This window comes from Vitis riparia, chromosome 13, assembly GCF_004353265.1.
Source record: "Vitis riparia cultivar Riparia Gloire de Montpellier isolate 1030 chromosome 13, EGFV_Vit.rip_1.0, whole genome shotgun sequence".
In the NCBI taxonomy this organism is placed as follows: domain Eukaryota; kingdom Viridiplantae; phylum Streptophyta; class Magnoliopsida; order Vitales; family Vitaceae; genus Vitis; species Vitis riparia.
This window is the reverse complement of record NC_048443.1, coordinates 3,358,373-3,386,132: the sequence shown is the minus strand read 5'-3', so window position 1 is coordinate 3,386,132 and position 27,760 is coordinate 3,358,373. Positions and strand designations below refer to the sequence as shown.

Sequence of the window (27,760 nt, the reverse complement as noted above, 5' to 3'; positions counted from 1 at the left end):
TTATATTTAAGGATAAGATATCACACCAAACAAATCCCTTGAAAAATGACCATAATACCCCTCAATCAGACAGGTGAAAGCCATGGTCTCAGCGCTGTCTCCACGTGGCACTAAGTCACTAGACCGATCACCCATCTCTGCTGCACCACGACATAGAGGAACACTCCACCGCCACATTACCAAAACTTCACGCCGTCTCCAGTTCGTTCTTTACGGTTACTCCCAGCGAAATTACGATCAGACCCCTCAGCCGTGGCGCGCAGCGATCGTGAACGACACCGCACTGAGGTGTCAGCCTCAGAACAAACCCACCGAGTCAAGGGTCAACTCTTTCTTCTTCCTCTCGCCTTCCTTCCTCTCTCTCTTAAGATTTTTCAACTCGATCCCTCTCTCTATATATATCTGTTTCTGGCTGCAAATCCACGACTATCGGATCTCCAATTTGCATGAGAGCACAACAGCCGGGCCAATTGGAAGAGAATGTGTGGAATATTCGCCTACTTGAACTACAGCGTCAACAGAGAGAGGCGCTACATTCTCGAAGTCCTCTTCAATGGCTTGAGGCGTTTGGAGTACAGAGGCTACGATTCCGCCGGAATCTCAATTGATTCTTCACTTTCTCTTGATGCAGACACTCTCTCTTCCACACCCCTCGTTTTCCGCCAGGAAGGCAACATCGAATCTCTCGTCGAGTCCGTCTACGAAGGTTAGGGGTTCTGATCATGCGTTGGTTTGGTCGGATTTTTTTGGTTTTTGGTTTTTGCTTGTGTTTGGTTCTGGAGAGAGCAGGGGAATTGGTGAGAGGAGGGAAGGAATCGGAGTTTTATGTGTTTGGTTATCGAGGAAATGGGAGAATTGGTGAAAAAGGAAATGGAATTAGGATTTTAGGTGTTTAATCTATTGGGAAACTGAGACAATTAAAACCTCTGTTCATCCGAAAAAACCTTAAACTTTGAGGGATTTTTGGGATGTAACATGGCTTAAAACACGAGACGTTTAATCATTTTTTACTTAGTTCTTTTTTCCTTGGTATTCTCAGCAGCCAAACAGAGGGTTAGGGTATATTGTGTTGAATTTGGGGTCGTTTTCTTTTTATCATTCGGATAAGTACTGGATATAGGTGGGTTTATATTGTTTTAACGGTTTATGCCTGGCGAATTAAGCATGCAAAACCATGCATGCGCTAAATCACATGACAGCAAAAGGAAATGTAGGTCTTTGGGATGACCAGTTGAAATTGCATTATGGATGGGGTGGATTTGACAAAGCTCTGTATACAGCACAATGGAACACTTAATTTTTCTCGTGGAATCCCAGGTTCACCCTTGGTGAATGTCTCTTTATTTTATGGTGTCTGAGTCTTCAGAACAATATATTTTTTCCAAATCTTGCTTGACCGATATATAAATTTGTCATGGCATTTAAAGCTGGAATCTGGATTATAGATCAATTTACAAATTTTAATGTGTTTGATGAATATGCTACATCAAACATGATCATCAATTGTAGCATGCACTGCACACAGGGGTGTGGTTGCAGGAAGAGAGGGAGGAAGTTGGACAATTGGCTACTTCCTCAAACATAGACGTTGTTTATTTCCTGTTTAGTGGATGTCTAAATTTATTAGTTTACTGTTTTTCCTTGTCTTTACAAGTTTTAAGTAGAATTTTAGGGTTAATTTCCAACATTCAGTACAAGGGCCATTAAGGGCTGTAGCAATGTTATAGATTTAAGTGTGTATGCATAAGTCCTGTAGAAATTGAATAGTTGGATTGTGCTATCATCTATACCTATTTGGAGCATTACTATAGACAGATAATTCATGCTTCCAATGCATTCATATCACTCTTTAACCATATTGCTTGAAATTTGATTCTATATTTACACTTTGCTTACCAGGCATGACTGTTGGTTTAATTAATGGTGGATTTGGTGTTCTCAGAGGTTGCTGAAACTGATCTAAATTTGGAGGAGTCATTTTTTGTACATGCTGGAATAGCACACACTCGGTGGGCGACCCATGGGGAGCCTGCTCCAAGGAATAGTCATCCTCAAACCTCTGGCCCTGGAAATGAATTCTTAGTTGTTCATAATGGTGTTGTTACTAATTATGAGGTTTGCTTAAGTTTTCTTTTCCTACCAAACTCATTCTCTTTTTGTTTGTTATTGGAATTCAATTTTTTAATTCACAAAACATGTTCTAAAAATTGATCAGATACTCCTCACCCCTAGTGGTATACATATTTTCTGTCTAGCATGTAAAATATATATTAAAGTGGTCAAAGTTTGGGGTGGATTTGTGGGAGTTTTGAGGTTCTAGTCCCAAAAAAAAAAAAAAAAGGAAAAAAAAAAACTGTTTCATTTTTTTTCTTTTTTGGTTTTTTAGTTTTATGCGTAGTACATACCACATACCGGATTGAAACTTGAGCTCAACCCTTGAGAATAAATATGAAGATAAGATTATTTAGCAAATCATACATTTTTGTGTGCAAGGTGTTCAATGGGCTGATCTATTTGTAGTAAAACTTGGATCATTTATGACCCCAAACCAATATTGTGGGTTGCTCATTCCAATCGAAAATGATAATTCCTGATATTGAAGCAGGGTCTCTGTTTAGTTGGCTTCTTATGGGTTTTTCCTTGACATCTTTCATGACATGCATGGAAAATGGATTCTTGTTGGCTTTTCTTGATGGAGGATCAAAGAGAAGCTTTGAACTCCTTCAGAAACACATTTTTGTTTTCATCACAATGAAATTGTTGTTTCTTGTCAAAAAGAAAAAATAAGAAATGCTTGTTTGTTTGGAACTTATTATTAATTCTATTGAAGATGTTGAATTTTTTTAAGGGCCTTTCTCTTTATTTATATGGACATTTTTGTCTAATTTTAAAGTTTTACATGTATTCATACTTTTATATTCATAATCATAATTATTAGGGAGTCTGACTGATTGACTTGGTGGGTAACCCCACCACACAACCAGGTCGATGTCTGGTCTGGTTCTAGTTTCACACAGAGTTTCTTTGAACCTTCATCAATTTGGATTTTGTTTTCTTCTTTGTTCTTGGCCCTAAGACATCTTTTTATGTGAGGGTTTTGTTTACTTGTTTTGGTGTCTGAGCATGTACTGACATGGTTTTCATGTCCATTTTCAGGTATTAAAGGAAACTCTAGTTCGACATGGATTCACTTTTGAATCTGAAACTGATACTGAAGTAATTCCAAAGCTTGCGAAATTTGTTTTTGACAAAGCAAATGAAGAAGGTAATTTCTGTGAGTTGAAGTTAATTGCCTTTATGATGTTATTTACTACTGGGATTAAAATTCAAGCATCAGAAATTGGCACGTAATTACCAATCATTTCATATCTTGAGATTTATTTAAATGCATTGGTTTTGCTGGATGCCATGGAATCTTGACTTAAAGCTTATCATATTATGTTATGTTTAGTGATGGAGTATCTGTGGTTACACATACACACGCATACATGTTTATTGTTAGGACATGTGCTATGTGCATGTGGTATATTGTTTAATTGAATAACATTCATTGTGATGTGTCAATTGGAAAGTGATTTGACTGCAATCTTGAAATGCTTAAGTAGAGAAATATCAATGCTTAACGTGGTAAACCTCTCTGTACGCATCCCATGTGCTTAAATTCAGCCACTTTGGTGTTTTAATATATATTTTTTTAATTAAAAAATTAATTAGCCTATTTGGGAACTGTTTTATAGACTCAAAAACACGTTTGGCAAAAAAGCAGGTTGAAAACATTCAAAGTTCCCAAAGAGGCATTTGTTCTTGAAATCACCAGAGAACTGTTTTTGAAACTTATTCTCAAAAATTGTACTTTTGAGAACTATTTTTGAAAACATTTCCAAATAGACCCTATGATTCTCTAAAATACCTAGTAGATTGTAGATATAATTAGACACACACTCATTGGTTAATTGGCTAAATTTAACCAAAAATCACTTTTGTTGAAAAAGCTTTCTTAATCACCTTGTAAATTGTTTTCGTATGGTTTCTTAAGGTTTAGTTCAATCCTGCATGTCATTTAATGGAAATTAAAATTTGGTTTTATGTAATGGTCTCTCAATTCTTTGGACATCATTATACCTTTTAATTATGATTAAATTCTTTTATAATTGAAAATGCTTGATAATATATTAAAACAACTCTAATTTTGGTAATTAAACCATCAAATGGGATCATTGGATTCACTGTCTGATTCTATTTTCTGATGCTTATGTAGATAGCATTTGATTGAGGACCTGCATGAGCACTTTCTTTGACACACTGTTATTCTTTTATAGACAAAAATAATGGCAAGTTCCTAATAAAGGAGGTGAAACCCTGGTATGCAGGAGTCCACAAGGATTACCCAATAGACAAAAAAAGAAAAAGGAAAAAAAGAAAAGAAAAAAAACACCACCTTCCATGAGCCTTAAGCTAAGGCCAATTGGTCTAAGAATTCTAGAAAGCTTTTCACTACCCAAAAAATCTACAGAGTTCAGCAAAAATTTCAACTTCAATTCCTTTAAAATAAATAAATAAATAAATAAATAAAAATTCGAGGACATGCTCAAATGAAGAGGTAACTATACTTGTCGTTCAGTTGTCAATGAAAAGATTTTATATTAACTTAAAAGAGAAGGATCTAAACCTATCTATGGAGGATCCTGTTTATTAGATTGAATGTGCTAAAACTTAGCCCAATTTGATAATTTTAGATAAATTTTAAAAAATGGTTTAGGCAACAAATATCTCAGTTGAGATGGTTGAAATACATTACATTAAATTAGTTCTTTGTATGTTCTATGGCCCTTTTTTCTTTTTAATATGAATTTTCTTTATTGACCATTTTCTTTTACATGAAACAGACATTTCATTAAAGAAAGAGAAACATACTCTATTCATTAAGAATAAAAATAAAACTTATGTGCATGAAAAAGCAGAGGTATAAATAGTAAAAATTGATTAAATCATAGTGGACCCTGAAGATAAAATCATTTAGGGACTCAAGGCCTAAGACTTTTTGGATAGTTATCACTTGATTGTTACAATGATTAATTTTCTTCTATATTGCATCATATATAGCTAGTAAAAGAAAATTGGAGGTGTCTTTTGAATGATAGACATGTGATGACCACTTGAATTTTCATGTAGTAATTAAATATATGCATATATACCTGCATGCATTCCCATATACATGCATATATATATATATATATATATATATATATCTTGTACATGTATTTATGTAGGCATGTCTATATATTTATGTAGTATGAGTTTTCATGTATTGGGGCGTAAGTGGCATATTGGATCTGCCTCCTTTTAAGCAATTTTGGGTGTCCTTTAGCATTTTTTCAACCATATGAAAGAAATTCTGTTTAATTTTGAAAGAGAAGCATCATGATTCTTTTGAGGAACAGGGCCTTAGCACTTATGGCGTTCAGGTTTGATTTCTTTTATGAGTGGCTATGTGCCTTTTATTACAGTAGTGATGTTTCTCTTTAAAGCATCTTTTCCATTTCATATAAAATCTCAATTACAATTTAGAATATGAGGAAAGTTGTTACCTTTTATGTTGCAGGTGACCAGACTGTCACATTTAGTCAAGTTGTCCTTGAAGTTATGCGGCATCTTGAAGGAGCCTATGCTCTCATTTTCAAAAGTCGGCATTATCCAAATGAATTGATTGCCTGCAAACGTGGTAGTCCATTGCTTCTTGGGGTCAAAGTAAGTTATATTTGAACAATATATCACTGAAGCAAAATTTTGTCTTATATCGGCATTGGTTGCTCCACTTTTTGTTATGAGCCACTCTTTGTTATGAGGCTTGGTTTAAAAAATGTCAACCTAATGTAGTTATAGAATTACATTTGCATTCACTTATGCCAATTGTTTCAGATTTCAAAGTAGTTGAATTTAATTGAATTGCTGTAGAAATGATAATGCATGCCTATATATAATGGAAACAACAATTCGTTGGTAAATGAATACAATGTACAAGATAGACGGGCTATCATTCAAGTAGAAGAAAGAAAATTATTAATGTAATTATTGGCTATTTATTATTTATTAAGTTCGTGTGTGTATGATGTTTTCTATGCTTGCTGTGATGTGTAACACTTAAGACTTCCATTTGAAAGTAAACCACTTCATATTGCACCAACTTGTTGGCTTTTATGGTAGCCTAGTAATGAGCATGGTTCGTTATGAGGGAATTTCTAGATAATATGAAAGATGTTCTTGGTGATGTCACTTGAATAGTAATTGTTCATCCAATGTGAGCACTTTTTTTTGAGACAGAAATCCAATGTGAGCACCAGTTAGTAAGAAGTATTCATGTATAATTACATAAATGTGGCTGTATATTAATCAAATAAGATTTCGTTTCTTGTTTTCTTTTAAACTTTCTTGATAAATTCTAAGTTATTGAATCCAAGTTGCTTTTCTGCCCTGTGAGTATTGGAAAAGATCTTCCAATAAAAAAAATGGTATTGGAAGAAATCTTGTGGAATTGGGGAGTGTATTCAGGTTCAAATGCATGCCCCATAATGTTCCAGGTTCCAGGGTTGTTTTGCTTGGTTTGCTCATATCTGTGCAGAATAAGCTGTGGATATCTTGCTGAAAATTGCTGAAACATTTACTCTATTAGGACTCCCTATTTGCTTGACCAGGAAGATGGGTACTGTGAGACAACTTTGTGATTTTTTAGTGGGTTTTGGAACTACCTAAAGTGGAACTCATGTGAATTTATTGCACACCCACACATATATGAAGGAAGAAAGTGGAATTATCTGTGAAGGAAAAAAAGTTACTCTTAAAATGTGTGTGTGTGTGTGACTGTTGTATTTCCTGATGTATACATTGTAGAACTAACTGGCTTACTGGATTGCACATAGATGGAATCTGAGTATTCATTTGAAGGCTTGAAATTCTTCTACATCATGTTAATTCAGTGATTATCGTTTTCATAATTGAAAAGATTATTTTTTACCACACAGTGCTATCATTGGAAACTTCTTTTGAATTATAACCTGATCATTTCATGTTTAACCACTGTTTGGTAGGAACTAACTGAAGATTTCGGTGTTGAAGCCTCATTTCATGATGCTAAATTCCTTTCAAAGGATGGCAAGCCCAAAGAGTTCTTCTTATCCAGCGACGCCAATGCTGTAGTTGAACACACAAAACAAGTTTTGGTGATTGAGGATGGTGAAGTGGTTCATCTTAAGGTACTTCCCTTCTTTGGCTTCATAACCTGCAAGTTCCAAGCTCTAGTTGTACTTCTGTTGGCCTAGTGTGCGTCATTATCTTTCTGAAGATTGATGACCTTATGTATATTTTCCTATGTTTGATCGATCTTCTGGATTAAGTTATTCCTATTATCTTCCAAAAAAGTGCTTCTTTTGGTGCTTGACTAGTGACTCAATGCAGCTATTACTTGTTTATTGATGTTTGAATCTCATCTTTTTTTTTGATAAACCAAGAGAAGAAATCATATTAGAACATGCCAAAACAGGGGGCGCTCCCTAAGTACACCAGCAATATACAAAGAAGGCCTCACCCAAGGCAACAAAGGAGGAAACAAAAACCTAGAAAAGCCAAATAAGACCAACAAGTCAACCACCCAACAAATTCATAAAAGAGAAATAGTCCACGTCCATGAATTGTTGAGACCATTCAAGAAGAGCCCGAAGGAAGAGATTCTTCAAACTCATATCTGACTTCTCTTCTTCTTGAAACATTCTTCTATTCCGCTCTCCCCAAATACACCAAAACAAACAGATAGGCGCCATTTTCCAAACTACACTCCTCTTCTTTTCTAGGCCCTTAATTTTCTATTCAAGAAGCAAATTTCTCATTGAATTCGGGAACACCCACACCACCCCAAAAGAAGAGAGCACCACAGTCCAAAGCTCCCTTGTCTTACCACAATGAATTAGAATATGATCCGCCGATTCCTCATTCTCTTTACAAAGAACGCATCTGTTGACCATAGACCAACCCCTCCTCATTAACATATCAACGGTAGAAATTTTACCCACACCGCTTCCCAAGCAAAAAAACAAGTTCTTAAAGGGGCACGCGGACCCCATACCTCCTTTGCTGGAAATAAGGGGCTGTTCTCCACCTTCAAGGACCGATAATAAGATTTAACACTGAACTTTCCTTTCCTCTCAATCTTCCAAATTAAAGAGTCCTCCCCTTCTTGGACCTTTATTGCAGAGATGTGAATTAGAAAACGACTCACCTCCCCCAATTCCCAATCATGGAAGGGTCTTCTAAAGTGCACCTCCCATCCCCCGCCACCATCTCCTTGTCTCCCCCAAAGATCAGCCACTAGAGCTGAATTATGGGAAGCAATTCTGAAGAGCAAAGGAAAGAGCTCTTTTAGCTTAGACTCTCCAACCCAATAGTCCCACCAAAATCTGGTACATCTACCATTTCCAATACAAATACTAGTTCTGAGGAAGAACTCCTACCAACCCTTACTAATGTCTTTCCAAAGGCTCATCCCATAGGATTCCCTTACCTCTCTAGTGGTCCAACCCCCTTCCCCCTCTCCAAATTTACCAACAATGACTTTCCTCCAAAAACTCTCCCTTTCTAAAGAAAATCTCCAAAGCCATTTTCCAAGCAAAGCATGATTGAATTCCTTCAAGTGCCTTAACCCCAAACCTCCATACTTCTTATCTTTGCAAATAGCCGTCCATCTTATCAAGTGGATCCTTCTTCTCCCCTCCACATCTCCCCACAAGAACTCCCTTTGAATTTTCTCCAATCTAATTCTCACTTTCCTTGGGATTACAAAAAGTGACATAAAATAGATGGGGAGATTTGAGAGGGTGCTTTTGATGAGGGTAAGACGACCTCCCTTAGATAGGTATTGTTTTTTCCATGTAGCCAATTTTCTCTTGAATCTTTCCTCTACCCCATCCCACACTCTACAAGAATTATGAGGGGTTCCAAGAGGTAAGCCTAGATAAGTAGTAGGGAAATTCCCTACTTTACACCCAAAAACTGCAGCGGCTCTGTCCACATCCTCCATTCCCCCAACTGGGATAATTTCACTTTTCTTCAAATTTATTTTTAGGCCTGAGACCACTTCAAAACAAATAACAACCCACTTCCAAAAAACCAACTGGTTCCTATTATCCTCGCAAAAAAGAAGAGTGTCGTCGGCGAACAAGAGATGGGAAACCGAAGCCCCTTCTCCATTTCTCCCCATTACCCTGAATCCTCTAATGAAACCTTTCTCCTCAGCTTTAGAGATTAAACTACTAAAAGCTTCCATAATTAGCACAAATAGATAAGGAGAGAGTGGGTCTCCCTGCCTTAGGCGGCCTCTATAAGTTGAAAAAAACTCTATGGGAGTGCCATTCACCAAAACTGCCATCCTCACAGTTGATATGCAGAAATGTATCCAACTACGCCACTTGGGCCCAAACCCCATTTTCTCCAAGACTGAAAGAAGGAACTTCCAATTAACGTGATCATAAGCCTTTTCAATGTCCAACTTGCACACTAAACCCGCACCGGCGCTTCGCTTCCTTGAGTCTATCGCCTCATTAGCTACCAAAACCGCATCTAATATCTGCCTTCCTTCCACAAAAGCGTTCTGACTATACGCCATAACTCTTTTCAGCCTATTTGCCAGGACTTTGGCAATAATTTTATAAAGACTCCCAATAGGCTGATGGGTCTAAAATCCTGCACATCACTAGCTCCTCCTTTCTTCGGGATAAGCACTAAAAAAGTTGCATTATGGCTGCGAAAAACATTATTCTGCACATGGAACTCCTCAAAGACCTGCATCACTTCCCCTCCCACGATTGGCCAACAAAACTTCCAGAATGCCAACGTAAAACCATCCGGCCCTGGAGCCTTATCTCCTCCCAACTCTGAGATAGCTTTGTAAACCTCCTCTTCCGAAAAATGCCCCTCCAAAGTCTCATTATCCAAAGCATCAAGCGTTTTAAACAGACTTGACTCCACATCTGGTCTTCTCACCCGAGGTTCCTCAAACAAGGATTTAAAATAAGACCCAATCCCTTCTCTAAGCTCCTCCTCTTTACTCAGCCGAACACCCCTAACAGTCAGGCTGCTGATAAAATTTCCCCTCCTCCTTGCATTGGCCATACGGTGAAAAAACTTAGTGTTACTATCTCCCTCCTTTAGCCAAAGAGCCCTTGACTTCTGCCTCCAAGATATTTCTTCAAGGATGGCATAGTGGCTGAATTCATCTCTAGCTATCCGTTGGCTATATCTATCTTCCTCAGAAAGAGGACCACACCTTTCTAAATTGTCCCATGAGTTTAGATCCTCCAAGGTAGCATCCTTCCTAGCTGTCACATTGCCAAAAGCCTCTTTATTCCACCTCTTCAAATCATATTTCAAAGCCTGAAGCTTCTTTGCAAGCACAAAGCTAGGTTTCCCCCTAAAACTATAGGACTGCCACCAATCTTTAACCTTGTTCATGAAACCTTCCACCCTTAGCCACATATTTTCAAACCTAAACAGGCTTTTACCTGTTCTCATCCCTCCACAGTCTAACAAGATCGGCCAGTGATCAGAAACAGGTCTTGGAAGAAGAACTTGCATTGCCCCCAACATCCGTTCCTCCCAATCTCCTGAAAATAGAAAGTGGTCTAATCGAGCCTTTAGGGACCCTCCTTCCCCTCCACTCCAAGTGAAAGTTCCACCTCCCAGGGGAGGATCAACTAATTCAAACTCCTCTATAAAGCCTGATAAATCCCTCATTGTGGTTGACATCTGTCTTCCATTACTCTTTTCAACTGGAAACCTCACTGCATTGAAATCCCCTGCTATACACCACGGATCACCCCACAGCCCCTTGACAGCGGCTAGCTCCTTCCACAGCTCCCTCCTCTCCTTATCATTACACGGTCCATATAAACCAGAGAAGACCCACACAAAACCCTCCTTGCAGTTTTTAAAACGGCAAGAAATAGAAAAAGAGCCCACTTAAGCCTCCAACCCTTCCAAAACTTTCTTATCCCACATCACTAGCACCCCACCTGCCGAGCCCCTTGCATCTAAGGAAACCCACCCCAAGTTTCTACCAATCCCCAAGCTTCTTACAATCCTATCAGACATCTCCTTCATTTTTGTCTCCTGAAAACATACCAAGTCTGGTTTGTATTTTCTCACCATTGACTTAATAACCATTCTTTTATCAGGGTCATGCAACCCTCTAACGTTCCAAGACATTATTTTAAGCTTCATAAGGAACCAGTGTAATTTGCTTTCCCAACTCCCCTTCCTCTGCCTCTCTTCCAGCCAACCCATTATAATTAATAGTACTGACCAACTTCTTCAGCTCCCTTTCCTTCCTTGACGCGGACACTGTTCCTCTCTTGCTATCATTAGACTTCCTGATAACACCCCTTCTATTCTCAATCTCCTTAAGGATTCTCAAAATGTCTTCTTCAAAGCCTTCAATCGAGACCCCCACCGTCTTACAAAATCCCAGAAATTTCTTATTCACCCAAGGGGATTTGATCTTTTCTCCTTCTCCTGCTGCGACTATGTGAAGAGCTGGTGTTTGAAGCTTTTTACCCCGAGACTTAGGGGTAACCCCTTCTGGCAGGGTGAAGGAACGACCATCCTTGAGTATCACCCTCAACGGCATCTCAGCCTCCAAAGGCTCGTCACACGTCACCTCAGACTGCCATGCCACCGGATACTCCACAGAGTTCCCCATTCTCGAAGTAGAAGGAGAAGAAAAGCCAGAGGACTCCCCGGACACCCCCCCAAAGGCATTCGATCTAGGGAACATACCTGGCGATTGACTTTTCAGAGTCGATTCCCTGCTGCCTTGGTCCAGCGGGGTCGCCTTCTTCTTTGAGCTCTTCCCAACCAAGCTAGGCCTATGACGCTCCGTCTTGAAGTCCCTCGACGTAGAGGTAGCGAGCCCTAAGATTGCATCTTGGATTGGTTCTTGGGTTGGCCCCTTTTTAAACCCTTTGAAGTTATTGGGCCTAACAATCACAACCCATTTCCTTTTCTTCTTATATAAGCCCAAGCCCGATCTTTTAAAAGGAGGCTTGGCCCGATGGAGCTTGGACTTCCCACTACTAGACGGCCCTCCCAGCTCAGCCCACTTAGAGATTTCCCCGCCCAGCCTAACCCTAGGTCTCCTTCCACCACCAAAAATCAACTTTCCATCCCTCCTGTCTGCTGCAGCCGACCCATACCTTGTCGTGTCACTCGTCTCCTCCATCAACCCAGCACCCTCTTGCATAGAAACAGGGTCTTCACCGCCTACTATCCTAGCCTTTTCCTCGGGAATCCGGAGCCCCCATCCAGAGACTCCATCACCTACGGCTGCATCAGAGTCTCCTTTTCCATAGCACATCCCTTTCACGCGCATCATCTTGCGTGGCTCACACCCCCCTTCCTCCTGCTGGAAGGAGGCCCTGTTCTCTGGTTCACCTTCCCTTTGAATCTTTAACCTATTTGCCACCTGAAGAGCCAAGAACCACACCGAGTCTTCCCACCATAACGAGATAGAGAACGAAGCTAATCCCGCTATTACCTCTAAACTTCCAGGCACCTCCTTTCCATTGTTCTTAACAAGGATTCTAGCCTCTTTCTTGTAACTAGATTTTTTGGTCTCTTCATCCACATCTACAAATCCCCCACAAGCATCCCCCACCCTTTTGAAGAACTCCATACTCCAGAACTGAAGCAGCAACCCTGGGATTCTCACCCAAGATACGTCCCTCTGGAGTTCCCTCCTAGAGCACCCCACAGTTGGAGCACCAATCTAAAGATAATTGGACACCATTAAGGCACCGACTCCCCTCCTCCAGCACTTTTTGAGCATCTCCTACTTTAGAAAATTCAAAAAGAAGCAAGGACTCACTTAAGGAGGCTACACTCACTTGACCACTGAAACTCCAATGGGTGTTTGCCCAAATCTCCACCACCCTTAAGTCGGGAACTGCCTCATTCTCGGCATTCCATCTTCCCACCAAACATCGTCTGAGATCTTTCAATTTAGAAGTGTAAGCCTCGTTCCCTACTTCAACCCGAACTCCCTCACTTCTTTCTTTAGCCTTCCTCTTGAATGCATCTACATAACTTAACCCGGGTCTTACAAGAGAAGTTTCATTCCTTCCACCATAGGTACCATAGTCCTTTGCTCCATGTTTAGAGCCATCACCAACTCTGGCTAGCTTCTTCAGCTTGCTTCTGAATAAGTCCCAACCCAAGAGGTCAAATCCCTTTGGTATAATAATGAAATATCTCCTGTCATCTTCTGAAAGGACCGAAAACAAGAGGTAACGTCCAGCATCATTTTGCCTCATTTCTATTCTAAACCTCCTACCACGATCATTCACATCTCCCATGAATGGTTTTTTCCCTCTCCACTTTCAGCATGCTTCAATCGACTTCAGAATCCACACCACCACTCCTCTACTTGCCTTGATCCATCTTCGGAAGCCTTTACCTTTCTCCACTATCTGCACCTCACCCTTACCCTTTGACCAGACAATCCTCACCTCAAAGGATTTGGAATCAATGCGGAAGAAACAAGAGGGATGCAAAGCTGAGCTCTGAGAACTCAATGGTGGATTCATCTGAAGGGAGCAGCAATCTCATCTTAAATGATTCCTTTTGGTAACTCTGAACATAGGAGTTGAATAGAAACTTGCGAGACTGAGATCTTTTATTCTTTATCTTCACTTCAAATTTTATTTATTTTGTGTTATCTTCTGCTACTAATCAATATATTATTATTATTTATTTATTTATTTATTTTTTTCCTATAGGTACATTTTTGTCCCCATTGGGACTTAAACCTAGAACCTCCTACAAACCCTTCCCATCCCTTTGCCACTTAAGTCAGGCCTCAAGGCCCTCATCAATAAAATTGATTGCTACTCAATCAATTTTCTATAGCCTATATATGCACACACACACATATATATAATGAAAATATCTATAGTCGCATATGTTTACCAAACTGTTAATGCTGGATTGCAATTGAGGATTCAGGTCTGCTAAGTTCCTTAAATCATATGGATGTGTTTCTGGCTGAGTGGCTAAGGCATGTTTGACCAGAACCAATCTTTTCCAAGAACTATGACAACCTTGGGCCTGGATTTGAAGCTGAGATCCATCATGTCCTTGTGTGGCCGGTTTATAGTACTGAAATTTCCCTGGTTGGGGTGTACCGACCTTTTTCTTAGTATGTTGATGATTATCTAATATGTTGATAAATACTTTCTGAAGTCTTAGTATCAATGTTGACAAAGTTATTGTTACTACTAGGACTTATTGATGGAGATATTGACATGTCCGAAGATCTTAAGAAGCATTACTTACATGTACATAACTCTATATATTGTGTGTGTGAGTATATGCATATGTGCTTACGTACTTATGCTTGCATTAAAAGTTAGAGACTGTTAATCCATCTTGATTCACAGAAGATATTTTTGCATGAAAAGGCTCTCTTGGTTCCAAAGAAAGTGTGATGTAAATGGGGCATCTTGTGAAGGCATGCATGGATACAACACCTAAGATATTTATGCATCTTAGATACACCTGCACTATGCTTGATTACTTATCTTGCCAAAGAGGTGGACATAGAAATTGGAAGATTCTTATATATCCTCTTTTTACTTTTAAAGAAGCCAAAGTTTGGGTTTAATTAGTATAATAAGTGAGATGTGTTCTTTGTTTGTTTCTATTCCATCATTGGGATGTTAAAAAGTAAAAGATTTGGTTTGTTACGACTTTAGTTGTGTTGAAATTTGGCATTCAAAGTTAGGTTTTTAATTTAGGAAAGTATTTTAGGAATAAAAAAGGAGAGATCATTTAGGATGATTAAGTTTCCTAATTTTAGGAGAGAATCAAGCTAGATTGATATTTTCTTATTCAGTCATTTGTGTATATATATGTGTATGGTGTGTACCTAAAAAATCAATAAAGGAATTCAGAAATTCTTCATGGTATCAGAGCCAGTTTTCTGAAACCTTAATCCCTTCTGGCCACCTCTTATTCAGGCCATCATTCATTCCGGCCAAATCTCTCTGGCCATCTCTCAATCCGACCATCTCTCTCTGTGGCCATCTCTCATTCCGGTCATCAGTCCCTGTTCTCAGAGCCAAGGGAGAAAACGCTTTCCGGTCGGTCGAATCGTCGTCAGAAAACATTCACTGCCGGCGATTTTTCCGGCGAACTTTTCCGGCGACGGTTTTTTTCACTCCGCAAGGAGCGCCTGGAGGAGATCTCCAACTTTTCCCAAAGCACCGGAGCCAGAAAACCATCCACGCGCCGCCCACAAGCGTTTTTTCGGCCGGCGACTGCATCTCACGCGCCGGCGCGTGAGGGCGCGTGAGCCACTTTCCGGCGACGTGCCTCCTACTCCAGGCTCGCCTGACGCCGACCAGCCACCCTTCGTACCTGTTTCTGCCATCCGAGCCCTGCACGTGCCTCTTTTGGGGTTCTTTTGCCTCCGCGGGCCCTCCGATCAGTTTTTCCGACGTCCTCCGGCTATTTTTTCTCAACTCCAATCCCTGCACGTGCCTTGGGAAGTGTTCTTCTACCTTTCCGGTCCATGACAAAATACGGAATGACATCATCACAAGTATCCAGCGTCACGTCACCAAAATCAGGGGGTAGATCTGAAATTCCAAACCTTGGTGGCAGTGATTCCTCTCCTATTCTCATCACAGGACACAAATTAAATGACCATAACTATTTACAGTGGTCACAATCTGTGTTGCTGTTCATTTGCGGTAAAGGAAAGGATGAGTACCTCACTGGAGAAGCAGCCATGCCAGAAACTATAGAACCGGGTTTCAGGAAGTGGAAGATTGAAAACAGCATGATCATGTCATGGCTTATCAATTCCATGAACAATGACATAGGTGAAAATTTCTTGCTGTTTGGGACTGCAAAGGACATATGGGATGCAGCCAAAGAAACTTACTCAAGTTCTGAAAATACTTCAGAACTTTTTCAGGTTGAATCAGCCCTACATGACTTCCGCCAAGGAGAGTAGACAGTTACTCAGTATTGCAACACACTCACAAGGTATTGGCAACACCTTGACTTATTCGAAACTCACTCATGGAAATGTTTTGATGATGCAGCAACATACAGGAAAATTGTGGAACAAAAGAGACTGTTCAAGTTTTTCCTAGGACTAAATAGGGAATTGGATGATGTTAGAGGCCGAATCATGGGCATTAAACCCCTGCCAAGTCTTAGGGAGGCTTTTTCAGAGGTTAGGCGTGAAGAAAGTAGAAAGAAAGTGATGATGGGATCCAAAGAGCAACTTGCCCCAACATTGGATGCCTCTGCCCTTGCTGCTCGGTCATTTAATAGTAGTGGTGGAGATCGTCAGAAACGGGATAGGCCTTGGTGTGATTATTGTAAGAAACCAGGCCATTATAAGGAGACTTGCTGGAAGCTTCATGGCAAACCGGCTGATTGGAAACCAAAGCCACGGTTTGACAGAGATGGCAGAGCACACGTGGCTGCCAACTCTGAGAGCACATCTGTTCCCGAGCCGAGTCCATTCAACAAAGAGCAGATGGAGATGCTACAGAAACTATTAAGCCAAGTTGGCAGTGGCTGTACTACCGGTGTAGCCTTCACTGCTAATCGAGGAGGAATGAAGCCGTGGATAGTGGACACAGGTGCTTCTGATCACATGACAGGAGATGTTGCCATTCTTCAAAATTACAAGCAAAGTAATGGTCATTCATCCGTCCATATTGCTGATGGTTCAAAGTCAAAAATTGCCGGGACAGGTTCTATAAAACTTACTAAAGACTTATATCTTGACTTTGTCTTCCATGTTCCAAACTTGGATTGTAATCTTTTGTCCATTAGCAAATTGGCCTGTGATCTCCAATGTGTTACTAAATTTTATCCAAACTCATGTGTTTTTCAGGACTTGAAATCGGGGAAGATGATTGGCAGTGCTGAACTGTGTTCCGGGCTCTACCTCCTCTCATGTGGCCAATTCTCAAACCAAGTCTCTCAAGCAAGTTGCGTACAGTCTCAGAGTATGTTAGGGCCTGTTTGGTTACTGTTTTTGAAAACTGTTCTGAAAAACTGTTTTTGAGAATAGTTTTTAAGAACAGTTTTTGGTGTTTTTAAAAAAAAAATTGTGTTTGGGAACTGAATTTTGAAAAACAGTTTTTGTTCTCAAAAACAAAAAAACATGTTTGGTTGAGTTAATAAAAAAAGAATTAGAACAAATAAAACAAAAAACACATTTGAAAGATGTTTTTTTTTTCTTTTCTAATTAATAAAATATTTTCTTCAAGTAATTTACATTATAAATTTATAAATAATTTTTAAATATATAGTTCATTTAAATTAAAAAATTATTTATTTTATTAATTTTAAAATAAAAATATATATATATTTTTTAAAATAAATCAAACATAATAAAATCATTTTTATTAATATTTTTTTTATTTAATCTTTAACTTTATTAAAAATTATAGCATATTGGAGATAAAATTGTTCTCGTGGTTTGTTAATTTTTTTTTTTATCTCTACTAAATCTAAAATTCAAAATGGCACCCTCTTCTCTCACTCGGGCATCAAGAAGCCCTTTTCTGGAGTTGCCCTCTCCCTAAAAAAGCCCTCTCACTCTGCCATCAAGAAGCCCTTTTCTGAAGTTGCCCTCCAGCCGGAAAAATCCCTAAAAAAAGCCCTTCTCTCACTCTGCCACTCTCAATCCTCGCAGGTACTAATCTAATCGTGTTATTATTATTATTTTTCAACCTCCGTTTGATTCCCAAGAAAATCCATGCCCCATTCAATTTCCGGGAAAATTCATCCTCGTTTGATTTTCGAGAAAATCCATGCAAAACCCCCAAAGAAAACCAAAAAAATTGATTTTCTTTTGCTCCCTGTGTTTTCTGGATCCGTTTTAGGGGTCTCTTTGCTATTGTGCCATTGGATTTAAATTTCACGAACCTGAATCAAAACTGAGAAACGGGAAAAATCAAGAAGAGGCCACGCGACTGTGCTGGAGAGGAGAAGAGATGAGAACGGGAAGAAAATAAAAACACGGAGAACAGATGAGTTTTTTGTTGTTTAATTTTGTTATGTAAACAGTAGAAAAACAGGGAAAACAACATTTTGTTGTTCTCTAAATAGTGCCATTTTGAGAACACGGGGAACAACAAAAACAAAAATGACTCTCTCAACCAAACGAGTTTTTGGTGTTTTTTGTTTTCAAGAACAGAAAACAGTTCTTGAAAACACTAAACAAACAGGCCCTTAGAGTCTTTCAATTCTGTGTCAAATTCTAAGGTCAATAAAGATAGTGAGATTATAATGTTACACTATCGCCTTGGTCATCCTAGCTTTGTTTACCTTGCAAAATTGTTTCCCAAATTATTTATCAATAAAAATCCAGCATCTTATCACTGTGAAATTTGTCAGTTTGCAAAGCATACTCGAACAGTATATCCTCAAATCCCATACAAACCTTCGACTGTTTTCTCTCTAGTGCATAGTGATGTGTGGGGTCCCTCCCGGATAAAAAATATTTCTGGCACTCGATGGTTTGTGACATTCATTGATGATCATACACGGGTAACATGGGTTTTCCTTATGAAAGAAAAGTCAGAGGTCGGGCACATTTTTCAAACCTTCAATCTTATGGTTCAAAATCAATTCAATTCCAAAATTCAAGTCCTCAAGTCAGATAATGCAAAGGAATACTTTACTAGTAGTCTCAGTACTTATCTTCAAAATCACGGCATTATCCACATAAGTTCTTGCGTTGACACCCCACAACAAAATGGGGTGGCTGAACGCAAGAATAGACATCTCTTGGAGGTTGCTCGGTGCCTTATGTTTTCCTCTAATGTCCTAAACTATTTCTGGGGGAAGCTATTCTCACAGCTACTTATTTGCTAACCGTATGCCATCCAGAGTGCTTACCTTTCAATCCCCACGTCAACTTTTCTTAAAACAATTCCCTCACACCCGTGCAGCCTCTTCTGATTTACCACTCAAAGTATTTGGTTGCACGGCATTCGTTCATGTGTATCCTCAAAATCGTAGCAAATTTGCTCCTCGAGCCAATAAGTGCATTTTCCTTGGGTATTCTCCAACCCAAAAAGGGTACAAATGCTATTCTCCAACCAACAAAAGATTTTACACCACCATGGACGTCTCTTTCTTTGAACATGTCTTCTTCTATCCCAAATCTCATGTTCAGGGGGAGAGCATGAATGAACATCAAGTTTGGGAGTCTCTTCTTGAGGGTGTACCTTCTTTTCACTCAGAGTCACCAAATCCTTCCCAATTCGCGCCCACTGAGTTGTCCACACCCATGCCGTCATCAGTCCAGCCAGCCTAGCACACAAATGTTCTTTCTCCTGTGACCATCCAGTCTCCCATGCCTATTCAACCTATAGCCCCACAACTTGCTAATGAGAACTTACAAGTTTACATCAGGAGGAGGAAAAGACAGGAATTAGAGCACGGATCACAGTCAACATGTGGCCAATATATTGACTCCAATTCAAGTCTTCCTAAAGAGAACATAGGTGAGGATAGGGCTGGAGAGGTGTTAATTCCCAGCATTGATGATTCTACTCTACCGATTGCATTGAGGAAGGGTGTTAGGAGATGTACAGATCATCCAATTGGGAATTATGTTACATATGAAGGGCTATCACCATCTTACAGAGCATTTGCTACTTCTCTTGATGATACTCAGGTTCCCAACACAATACAAGAGGCATTCAAAATTTCAGAATGGAAGAAGGCAGTACAAGATGAGATTGATGCACTTGAGAAGAATGGGACGTGGACTATCACAGATTTGCCGATTGGGAAGAGGCCCGTGGGGTGCAAGTGGATTTTCACCATAAAATACAAAGCAGATGGATCAGTCGAGAGATTCAAGGCTCGTTTGGTAGCTAGAGGGTTTACACAATCCTATGGGATAGACTATCAGGAGACTTTTGCTCCTGTTGCAAAACTAAACACTATCAGGATTCTTCTCTCATTAGCTGTCAATCAAGATTGGTGCTTGCAACAACTGGACATAAAAAATGCGTTTCTAAATGGTGACCTAGAAGAGGAAGTCTACATGGAAATACCACCTGGTTTCGAAGGAAGTATGGCAAAGAATCAGGTTTGCAAACTCTAAAAATCCTTGTACGGCCTTAAACAATCTCCCCGAGCCTGGTTTGATAGATTCACAAAAGCAGTCTTGAAGTTGGGTTACAAACAAGGTCAGGTTGATCATACTCTATTTGTCAAGAAGTCTCATGCTGGGAAAATGGCCATATTGATAGTCTATGTTGATGATATTATTCTATCTGGGAATGATATGGAGGAATTACAGAATTTGAAGAAGTATTTGTCAGAAGAGTTTGAAGTTAAAGACCTTGGAAATTTGAAATATTTCCTTGGTATGGAAGTGGCTAGATCAAGGAAGGGAATTGTAGTCTCTCAAAGAAAATACATACTCGATCTTCTTAAGGAGACCGGTATGCTTGGATGCAAACCAATTGATACTCCTATGGATAGTCAGAAGAAACTTGGTATCGAGAAAGAAAGTACACCGGTAGACAGGGGGAGATATCAGCGGCTCGTCGGGCGCTTGATTTATCTCTCACACACTCGGCCAGATATTGGCTTTGCAGTGAGTGCTGTAAGTCAATTCATGCACAGCCCCACTGAGGAACACATGGAAGCAGTCTACAGGATTCTTAGATATTTAAAAATGACACCAGGGAAAGGTCTATTCTTCAGAAAGACAGAGAACCGTGACACTGAAGTATACTCAGATGCGGATTGGGCAGGAAACATCATTGACAGGCGGTCCACTTCTGGATATTGTTCTTTTGTCTGGGGAAATCTTGTTACCTGGAGGAGTAAGAAGCAATCAGTTGTAGCCAGAAGTAGTGCAGAAGCTGAGTACAGAGCTCTTGCACAGGGAATCTGTGAAGGGATTTGGATAAAAAGGGTTCTTAGTGAACTGGGATAAACGAGTTTATCTCCAATTCTGATGATGTGTGATAATCAGGCAGCTATAAGCATAGCAAAGAACCCTGTGCATCATGACAGGACCAAGCACGTTGAGATTGACAGACACTTCATCACAGAGAAGGTGACTAGTGAGACGGTTAAATTGAACTATGTTCCTACCAAGCACCAAACCGCAGACATCCTCACCAAAGCTTTACCTAGGCCTAACTTCGAAGACTTAACTTGCAAGCTGGGATTATATGATATATATTCTCCAGCTTGAGGGGGAGTGTTGAAATTTGGCATTCAAAGTTAGGTTTTAATTTAGGAAAGTATTTTAGGAATAAAAAAGGAGAGATCATTTAGGATGATTCAGTTTCCTAATTTTAGGAGAGAATCAAGCTAGATTGATATTTTCTTATTCAGTCATTTGTGTATATATATGTGTATGGTGTGTACCTAAAAAATCAATAAAGGAATTCAGAAATTCTTCAAGTTGGTTTAGGTTTATTTAGTTTTAGTAATTTTGAGTCCAAAATGGGGGGTTTTTAAATGATATCATTGCAATTTTGGTATCAAAAGTCAAGTTTGAAGATTTGATTTAAGAATGGTGTTTGGTCAGTAGGTTTTCTGTTGTGGTGAAATTTTAGAATCATACTATAGCTGAAAGGTTGTTAGAATGTAATTGATAGTGACACTAAAAATAGAATGTTGGCAGCAGTAGTTGTTATCAGAGAGGGCTTCCCAGGTTGCTTAGTTGTGTAAGCAACCAGGCAAGGTGAGTGAATCTTGATAGCTTTTTGAAGATCTGCAGCCCCCAGCAAGGTGTTGAGATAGTGTGGTAAGCACCTCTCTGAGGTTGAGGTGATGAAGTTTTCCCCCCTGGAAAGCATACTAAAGTAGGACCAAAAGGTCAATGGAAAACTTGACTTTTATTTATTTATTTAGTTAATATAATCATGCTCTTAAAGCATGGTCTGATAGGTGTGATCTTATTTATCCCACCTCATTGGGAGATGTTAGCGAAAGTAATGGCTGGCTAATGGGAAGAATGGTGAAGATCCTTCCATATGAGGAAGATGATTTGCCTTTCACGTTAGGCTTTCTTTAGTATAATGAAAGCAATTAGGCTATCACTTATTTGTGGGCTTCTGCCTTGGGCAAAATAGGGTTCTACCACCTTCGCTATGCCTTTTTCCTTCGACAACACTAGGTAGTCCTGAATACAACAATGGTAATTAATGAAACTAGTAATATCATCCATTCCATTTTATTCGAACGACATCACCTTTAGGTTTCATATGCTATTACATATGTGGTTTCCATCATATTTTCTTGTGAAAGTTGTTGGTCATAATGGTTACTCAACCCTATAAGTCGTGTTTCCCTTTGGACATGATGGAATAAAAAATAATATTGTGGGAAGATCAGAGAATAATTTTGTTTCTGATGAGCAATCAAGTGAGGAGGCCAATATTCTGCCAGTACCAAAAGATCCAAAGTTGTTGCATGAAGAAGTGACTAAGATAAGTCCTCTTTTGTTACAATTTGCAACCCAAATTGCATGCTTATGTTAGAATCTCTAGTTCAGGCTTTGCCAAAGTTTCTAACAAGAATGGGAAAAGGTTGAGAAATCTATAGTCCATTCAAGTTGCTTTATGATTTTATTATATCAAAGAATGAGGTCAGTCATAAAAGTGTTTTCATGTTCTATCGACCTTGTTGAGAATAGGGATGATATTTCTTAGCCAGGACCAAATAATCTAAATGGTGAACTCTGGCTCATTTGGCAAGAGGTTGGGAATGGAGAGGGGGATGGGGGGAATCCATCTACCACAGTGAATAAACAGAGGAAAAAAATAAAATAAAATAAAATTCCTAATGATGTGTTCCAAGGTGCAGTAGAATTTTGTACACTAAAGTTATACCAAAGAAAGCCTTTGGCCGGTCTATCTGGGATTCATCAGCATTACACCCAATTGCTTCTCTTGCCAAATGAAATAGATGTTTAAAAGGAGACGGAAGATACTATTGAAAGCAGAAGATACTAATGTTATTGCCAAAAGCAATTGTTTATTAATTTTTGAACTCTGTTAGCTTGGGTAAATCAAGTAAGAGTGTGAATTTGATGTCTACATCTGGGAAGATTTTTTTTTTTTGGTAAGTCTACATCTGAGAAGATGCAAGATATTTGTTAGATCTCTTAAGAGTCATTCTACTAAATAAGGTGCATTTACCTACTACATTGTTGATCCCAATTTCCTTTTTCCTGGTTAAACTGGCTTTTTGTTTCCAAAAGTTAAAAATTTATATGTATTTGTTAATATTAAACTCCACTAATTCTTGATAGTGATTGCTTCAGGATGGATGTGTGTCAATCCTCAAGTTTGACAATTCCAAGGGAAAACATAGCGGTGCTCTTTCTAGACCTTCTTCTGTGCAACGTGCATTATCCATTCTTGAGATGGAGGTTGAGCAAATAAATAAAGGAAGTTATGAGCATTATATGCAGAAAGAGATCCATGAACAACCTGAGTCTTTAACAACAACGATGCGGGGAAGGCTTATACGTGGAGGTTCGTCGAAATCCAAGACTGTTCTTTTGGGTGGGCTGAAGGATCACCTGAAAACTATTAGGAGAAGCAGGAGAATTGTTTTTATTGGTTGTGGCACAAGTTATAATGCTGCTTTAGCTGCAAGACCCATTTTGGAAGAACTTTCAGGTAATTACTGAATGACTGTTGGGTTCTGCAGATTTGACATTTTCTTGTACTGATTTTTCCCCCTGATCTGGAAAACATAGGTATTCCTGTTACAATGGAAGTTGCTAGTGATCTGTTGGATAGGCAGGGGCCAATATACAGAGAAGATACAGCAGTTTTTGTTAGTCAGTCTGGTGAAACTGCAGATACTTTACACGCTTTGGAATATGCTTTAGAAAATGGTGCACTATGTGTTGGTATAACGAATACTGTTGGTAGTGCTATAGCAAGGAATACACACTGTGGTGTTCACATAAATGCTGGCTGTGAAATAGGTGTAGCAAGTACCAAGGTAAAGATATTGCTTTTTTTCTTTTTCTTTTTTTATCCTTTTCTTTTTTCTGTTGTATTTTTTTTAATGTCTTCTATTTTGAGTTTTATCTTGTTATTGTTTTTATAAACAGGCCTACACAAGTCAAATAGTAGTAATGGCTATGTTAGCTCTGGCAATTGGAGATGACACAAGTTCTAGTCTAGGAAGGAGAGAGTCTATAATAGACGGTTTATTTGACTTGCCAAGTATGTTTCGGTTGCCTTTTCTCATGTATTCCAGGGTTCTAAGTCCTTCAGTTGGCTAAATGAGGAACATGCACAAAACCAGTTCCAATGCTACTAAATAGTTGAACTTACTATGTGTTTTTTCTTCAGATAAAGTCAGAGAGGTTTTGAAGCTTGACCAGGAAATGAAGGATCTTGCAAAACTATTGATTGCTGAGCAGTCCCTTCTTGTGTTTGGAAGAGGTTACAACTACGCAACAGCTCTTGAGGGTGCTTTGAAAGTAAAGGAAGTGGCACTTATGCACAGTGAAGGAATAATTGCAGGTGAAATGAAACATGGTCCTTTGGCTCTAGTTGATGAAAATCTTCCAATTGTTGTTATTGCTACCCGTGATGCTTGCTTCAGGTTAGTTATTTTTTATTTTTTTATTGAAAGACTTAATAAGTTGTTTGACATTCTTCTTGCTTTGTATTGACATTTTCTAATGCTGACAGCAAGCAGCAGTCAGTTATCCAGCAACTTCATGCTCGCAAAGGTCGCTTGATAATGATGTGTTCGAAAGGAGATTCAGCAGCTGTGTGTCCTGGTGGATCATGCCGAGTTATTGAAGTTCCACAGGTTGAGGACTGTCTTCAGCCTGTAATTAATGTGGTTCCACTGCAGGTATTTTGATACTACCTCATTGAATATATATGCTGTATCTTTCCACATTTGTGCAATACTAAGTAAATACTGGTCAATTTATAAAGATACATGGTCTTGTTGAAATGTCACTTGACTCCTTCATGTTTTATTTGGAATGTGGGAATTCAAATTTAAAATAGTTAATACATTTTTCTATCTAGGATTTTGCACCCTAGCATTTTTTCATGTCTTCTCGTACTTTAATTTGGCAACTCGATGAAAGAAATTCCTGTTTTGATAGATAAAAGAGATAATAGCAACTTGTAGAAAGACTTAAATGCATGAATATCTTGCTTGTGGTTTAATGGTGGCATTTTACAATTTTCATTTTTCCTAGACTAAAAATATAAACAGTGTCTCGAATTGTGGTTCTGGATCAGCACCTTGATAGAATATTTACTAGTTGGTTGAGTCACAAAACTTTGATTGTGATTGAGACAGTTTTAAGTTCAAGTTCAATATGAAGTTCTTGTTATATGCATCTGCATTCAAAGGAGATATAGATGAAATGTATTTGTCACCTTTATTTCCAAAAGCTGGAGTTATCTTCTACAGTTAGGTTTTAAACAAAATTAAGCTGTCACTTATTCCTTGTCAATATTTTCTTTCGGTGCAGTTGTTGGCATATCATCTTACTGTCCTACGTGGTTACAACGTCGACCAACCTCGGAATCTTGCAAAGAGTGTGACTACCCAATGAGAAAGGTTCATTTATAGAAGTTCCTAGTTGTTTGTCTCTTACAACTTTAAAAAGCAGGAAGTCGAGCTAAGAACAACTGTCAACTTGGGGGGGGGTGGGGTGGTGGTGGTGGGGTTTCCTTGCTTCCTAGTCTGTTATTCCTTTTTTATATTAACAGTTGTTGTGATAGTGCAGTTATTTGCATTTTTTCATTTTGTTTAACCCCTCCTAATATTAGCTGTTTATTTAACCCCCTTTTGCCTTTCAATGAAGCTTTGGAGACTCTGCTTGATTTAAGTTGGTTTGTTCTTTGTTGTAATGTTTCATGCATGGCTTGGTTCCCTAACCTGAGTTAAAACTTTAATATTGTATGCATAATACAGGTTAGAGGTAAATTATAAAACATTGGATGAAACACCTTTGAAAATCAAAATCATAGGGCAAGAGCAATTTAATACATACCTTTGATCAACTAAGTTTGAGTAGGGACCAAAAATATCAGATGAAGGTTGCCACAATTGTTCTGCAAAGTAACTTAGGTTAGCTTGATATAGATTTAAAGAACAGCTTTGTTTATTGAAAGGATCATTTCATATCCTTGTGTGCTTCATTTCTTTATCAAGTCTATATTCTCCTAAAATTTGCATGTTGAAAGGAAATCAAGTAAGATAGCTGTTTAAATTGCACACATGCAGACTGTTGAACATGCAGCCTGCCTAGGGTGGCATGGGGTGGGAATGGGGGAGGTTCCAAGTTCAATTCCTTGTACAGAGGAAAAAAAAAAGTCAATAAAAACACTAAATTTTAAATCCAATTTAAAAAACATGATACAAATCATAAATTTAAAATAAAATGGATTGAATGCAACATAAAAAGCATTCTTTTGAGTTGCTTGTATGATTAACTGAAGGGTTTTATCACTGACAATGCTACGGTTAGAAAATGAAAATGATGACAGATGATCCAACAAGAGGGAGCTTATTGAGTAGTGAGTACTAGAGTGGGTCTGTTATAGAGCTTATTGAGTAGTGACACAGAGTACTTGCAGTATGGTTTTCACACTACTTGCTGGTACCTCCTTCCTTTCAAAAAATAAAGGAAAAGAAGTCTTCTGCCTTTTGGGTGTGTGAGGATATTTGAGTTGAAAGACATAATCAGTTCTTGTGCTGCTGCTACTGCTGTATAAGATGTCTGATCTGTCTCCAAGGTCTAAACCCTTCATATTTATGTGAAAAAATAGCATGCTATGACACTAGTTTGAGAGAGGTATGATGGTGATACGATTGAACCATCAAATTTCATTGGTAGAACCTTCTTTGGATATAGAGTGTCTGTATGTAGAAAGCCTCTACCCGCTATTCTCTGACCAGAAATTTAGCAGAATGCCTTGTGTGGGTACATGTCTGAATGTGTTCTTGTAATGCTGGACTCAATGTATCTCTATATATGCCTTGTATTTTATGCCATTCCCTTTTTTGTAAGAAACATTAGAAATAGTCTGTAATTGATTGTAGGATTATAAAGAGGTTTAGGGTTGAAAGAGTTTCATTGATTCCAACCTCATTTCTCTGTAGTGTGTACCCCACAGATCTTGTAAGGGAGTTTTAGGGATGCTTGTGGGAAGGTCTTTTCCTGGAAGGTTCTCTAAAGGTTTCATAGAGTTTCATTGGTTCCAACCTCATTTCTCCGTACTGTACCCCACAGATTTTGTAAGGGAGTTTTAGGGATGCTTGTAGTTGTGGGAAGGTCGTTTCCTTGGAGGTTTTTCTAAAAGTCTAACCTCCATTTAAAAATTGACTAGTTTTTTGAAAAATGTTTCGAAAAAAGGGTTTTGAGAACACAATAATCACTCTTTCCTTAATATTTTTAATTTTTTGGAATTTAAAATAATAAAATGGTTCTCGTCATTGACTAAATCAAAAGAAAAAAAAAATCATTTTATTGATTTGATAATATCAAACTGATGAACTAAAATGGTGTTTGGAATAATAAATTTAATTTAATTATATTGATCGATATCAACAAGTTATTTTTAATTGAATACAAAAAGTTAGATATTTTTTTTTTATTCAATAAAAAAATAAAACACCACTAAGTCTTTAAAGTGTATAATAAAATAAAATC

General features: G+C 38.6%; 1 protein-coding gene across 1 annotated transcript; it reads left to right on the top strand.

The window, feature by feature from the left end:
* The first annotated feature begins 236 nt into the window (after positions 1-236).
* On the top strand, positions 237-25,933 carry LOC117928151 (glutamine--fructose-6-phosphate aminotransferase [isomerizing] 2). Its single transcript, XM_034848036.1, has 11 exons — positions 237-706; positions 1,943-2,115; positions 3,157-3,265; positions 5,603-5,748; positions 7,086-7,250; positions 23,375-23,735; positions 23,816-24,066; positions 24,179-24,293; positions 24,423-24,678; positions 24,768-24,936; positions 25,574-25,933. The coding sequence occupies exons 1-11, from the start codon at positions 481-483 to the stop codon at positions 25,655-25,657; spliced, it is 2,055 nt and encodes a 684-aa protein (XP_034703927.1). The 5' UTR covers positions 237-480; the 3' UTR covers positions 25,658-25,933.
* The last annotated feature ends 1,827 nt before the right edge of the window (positions 25,934-27,760 follow it).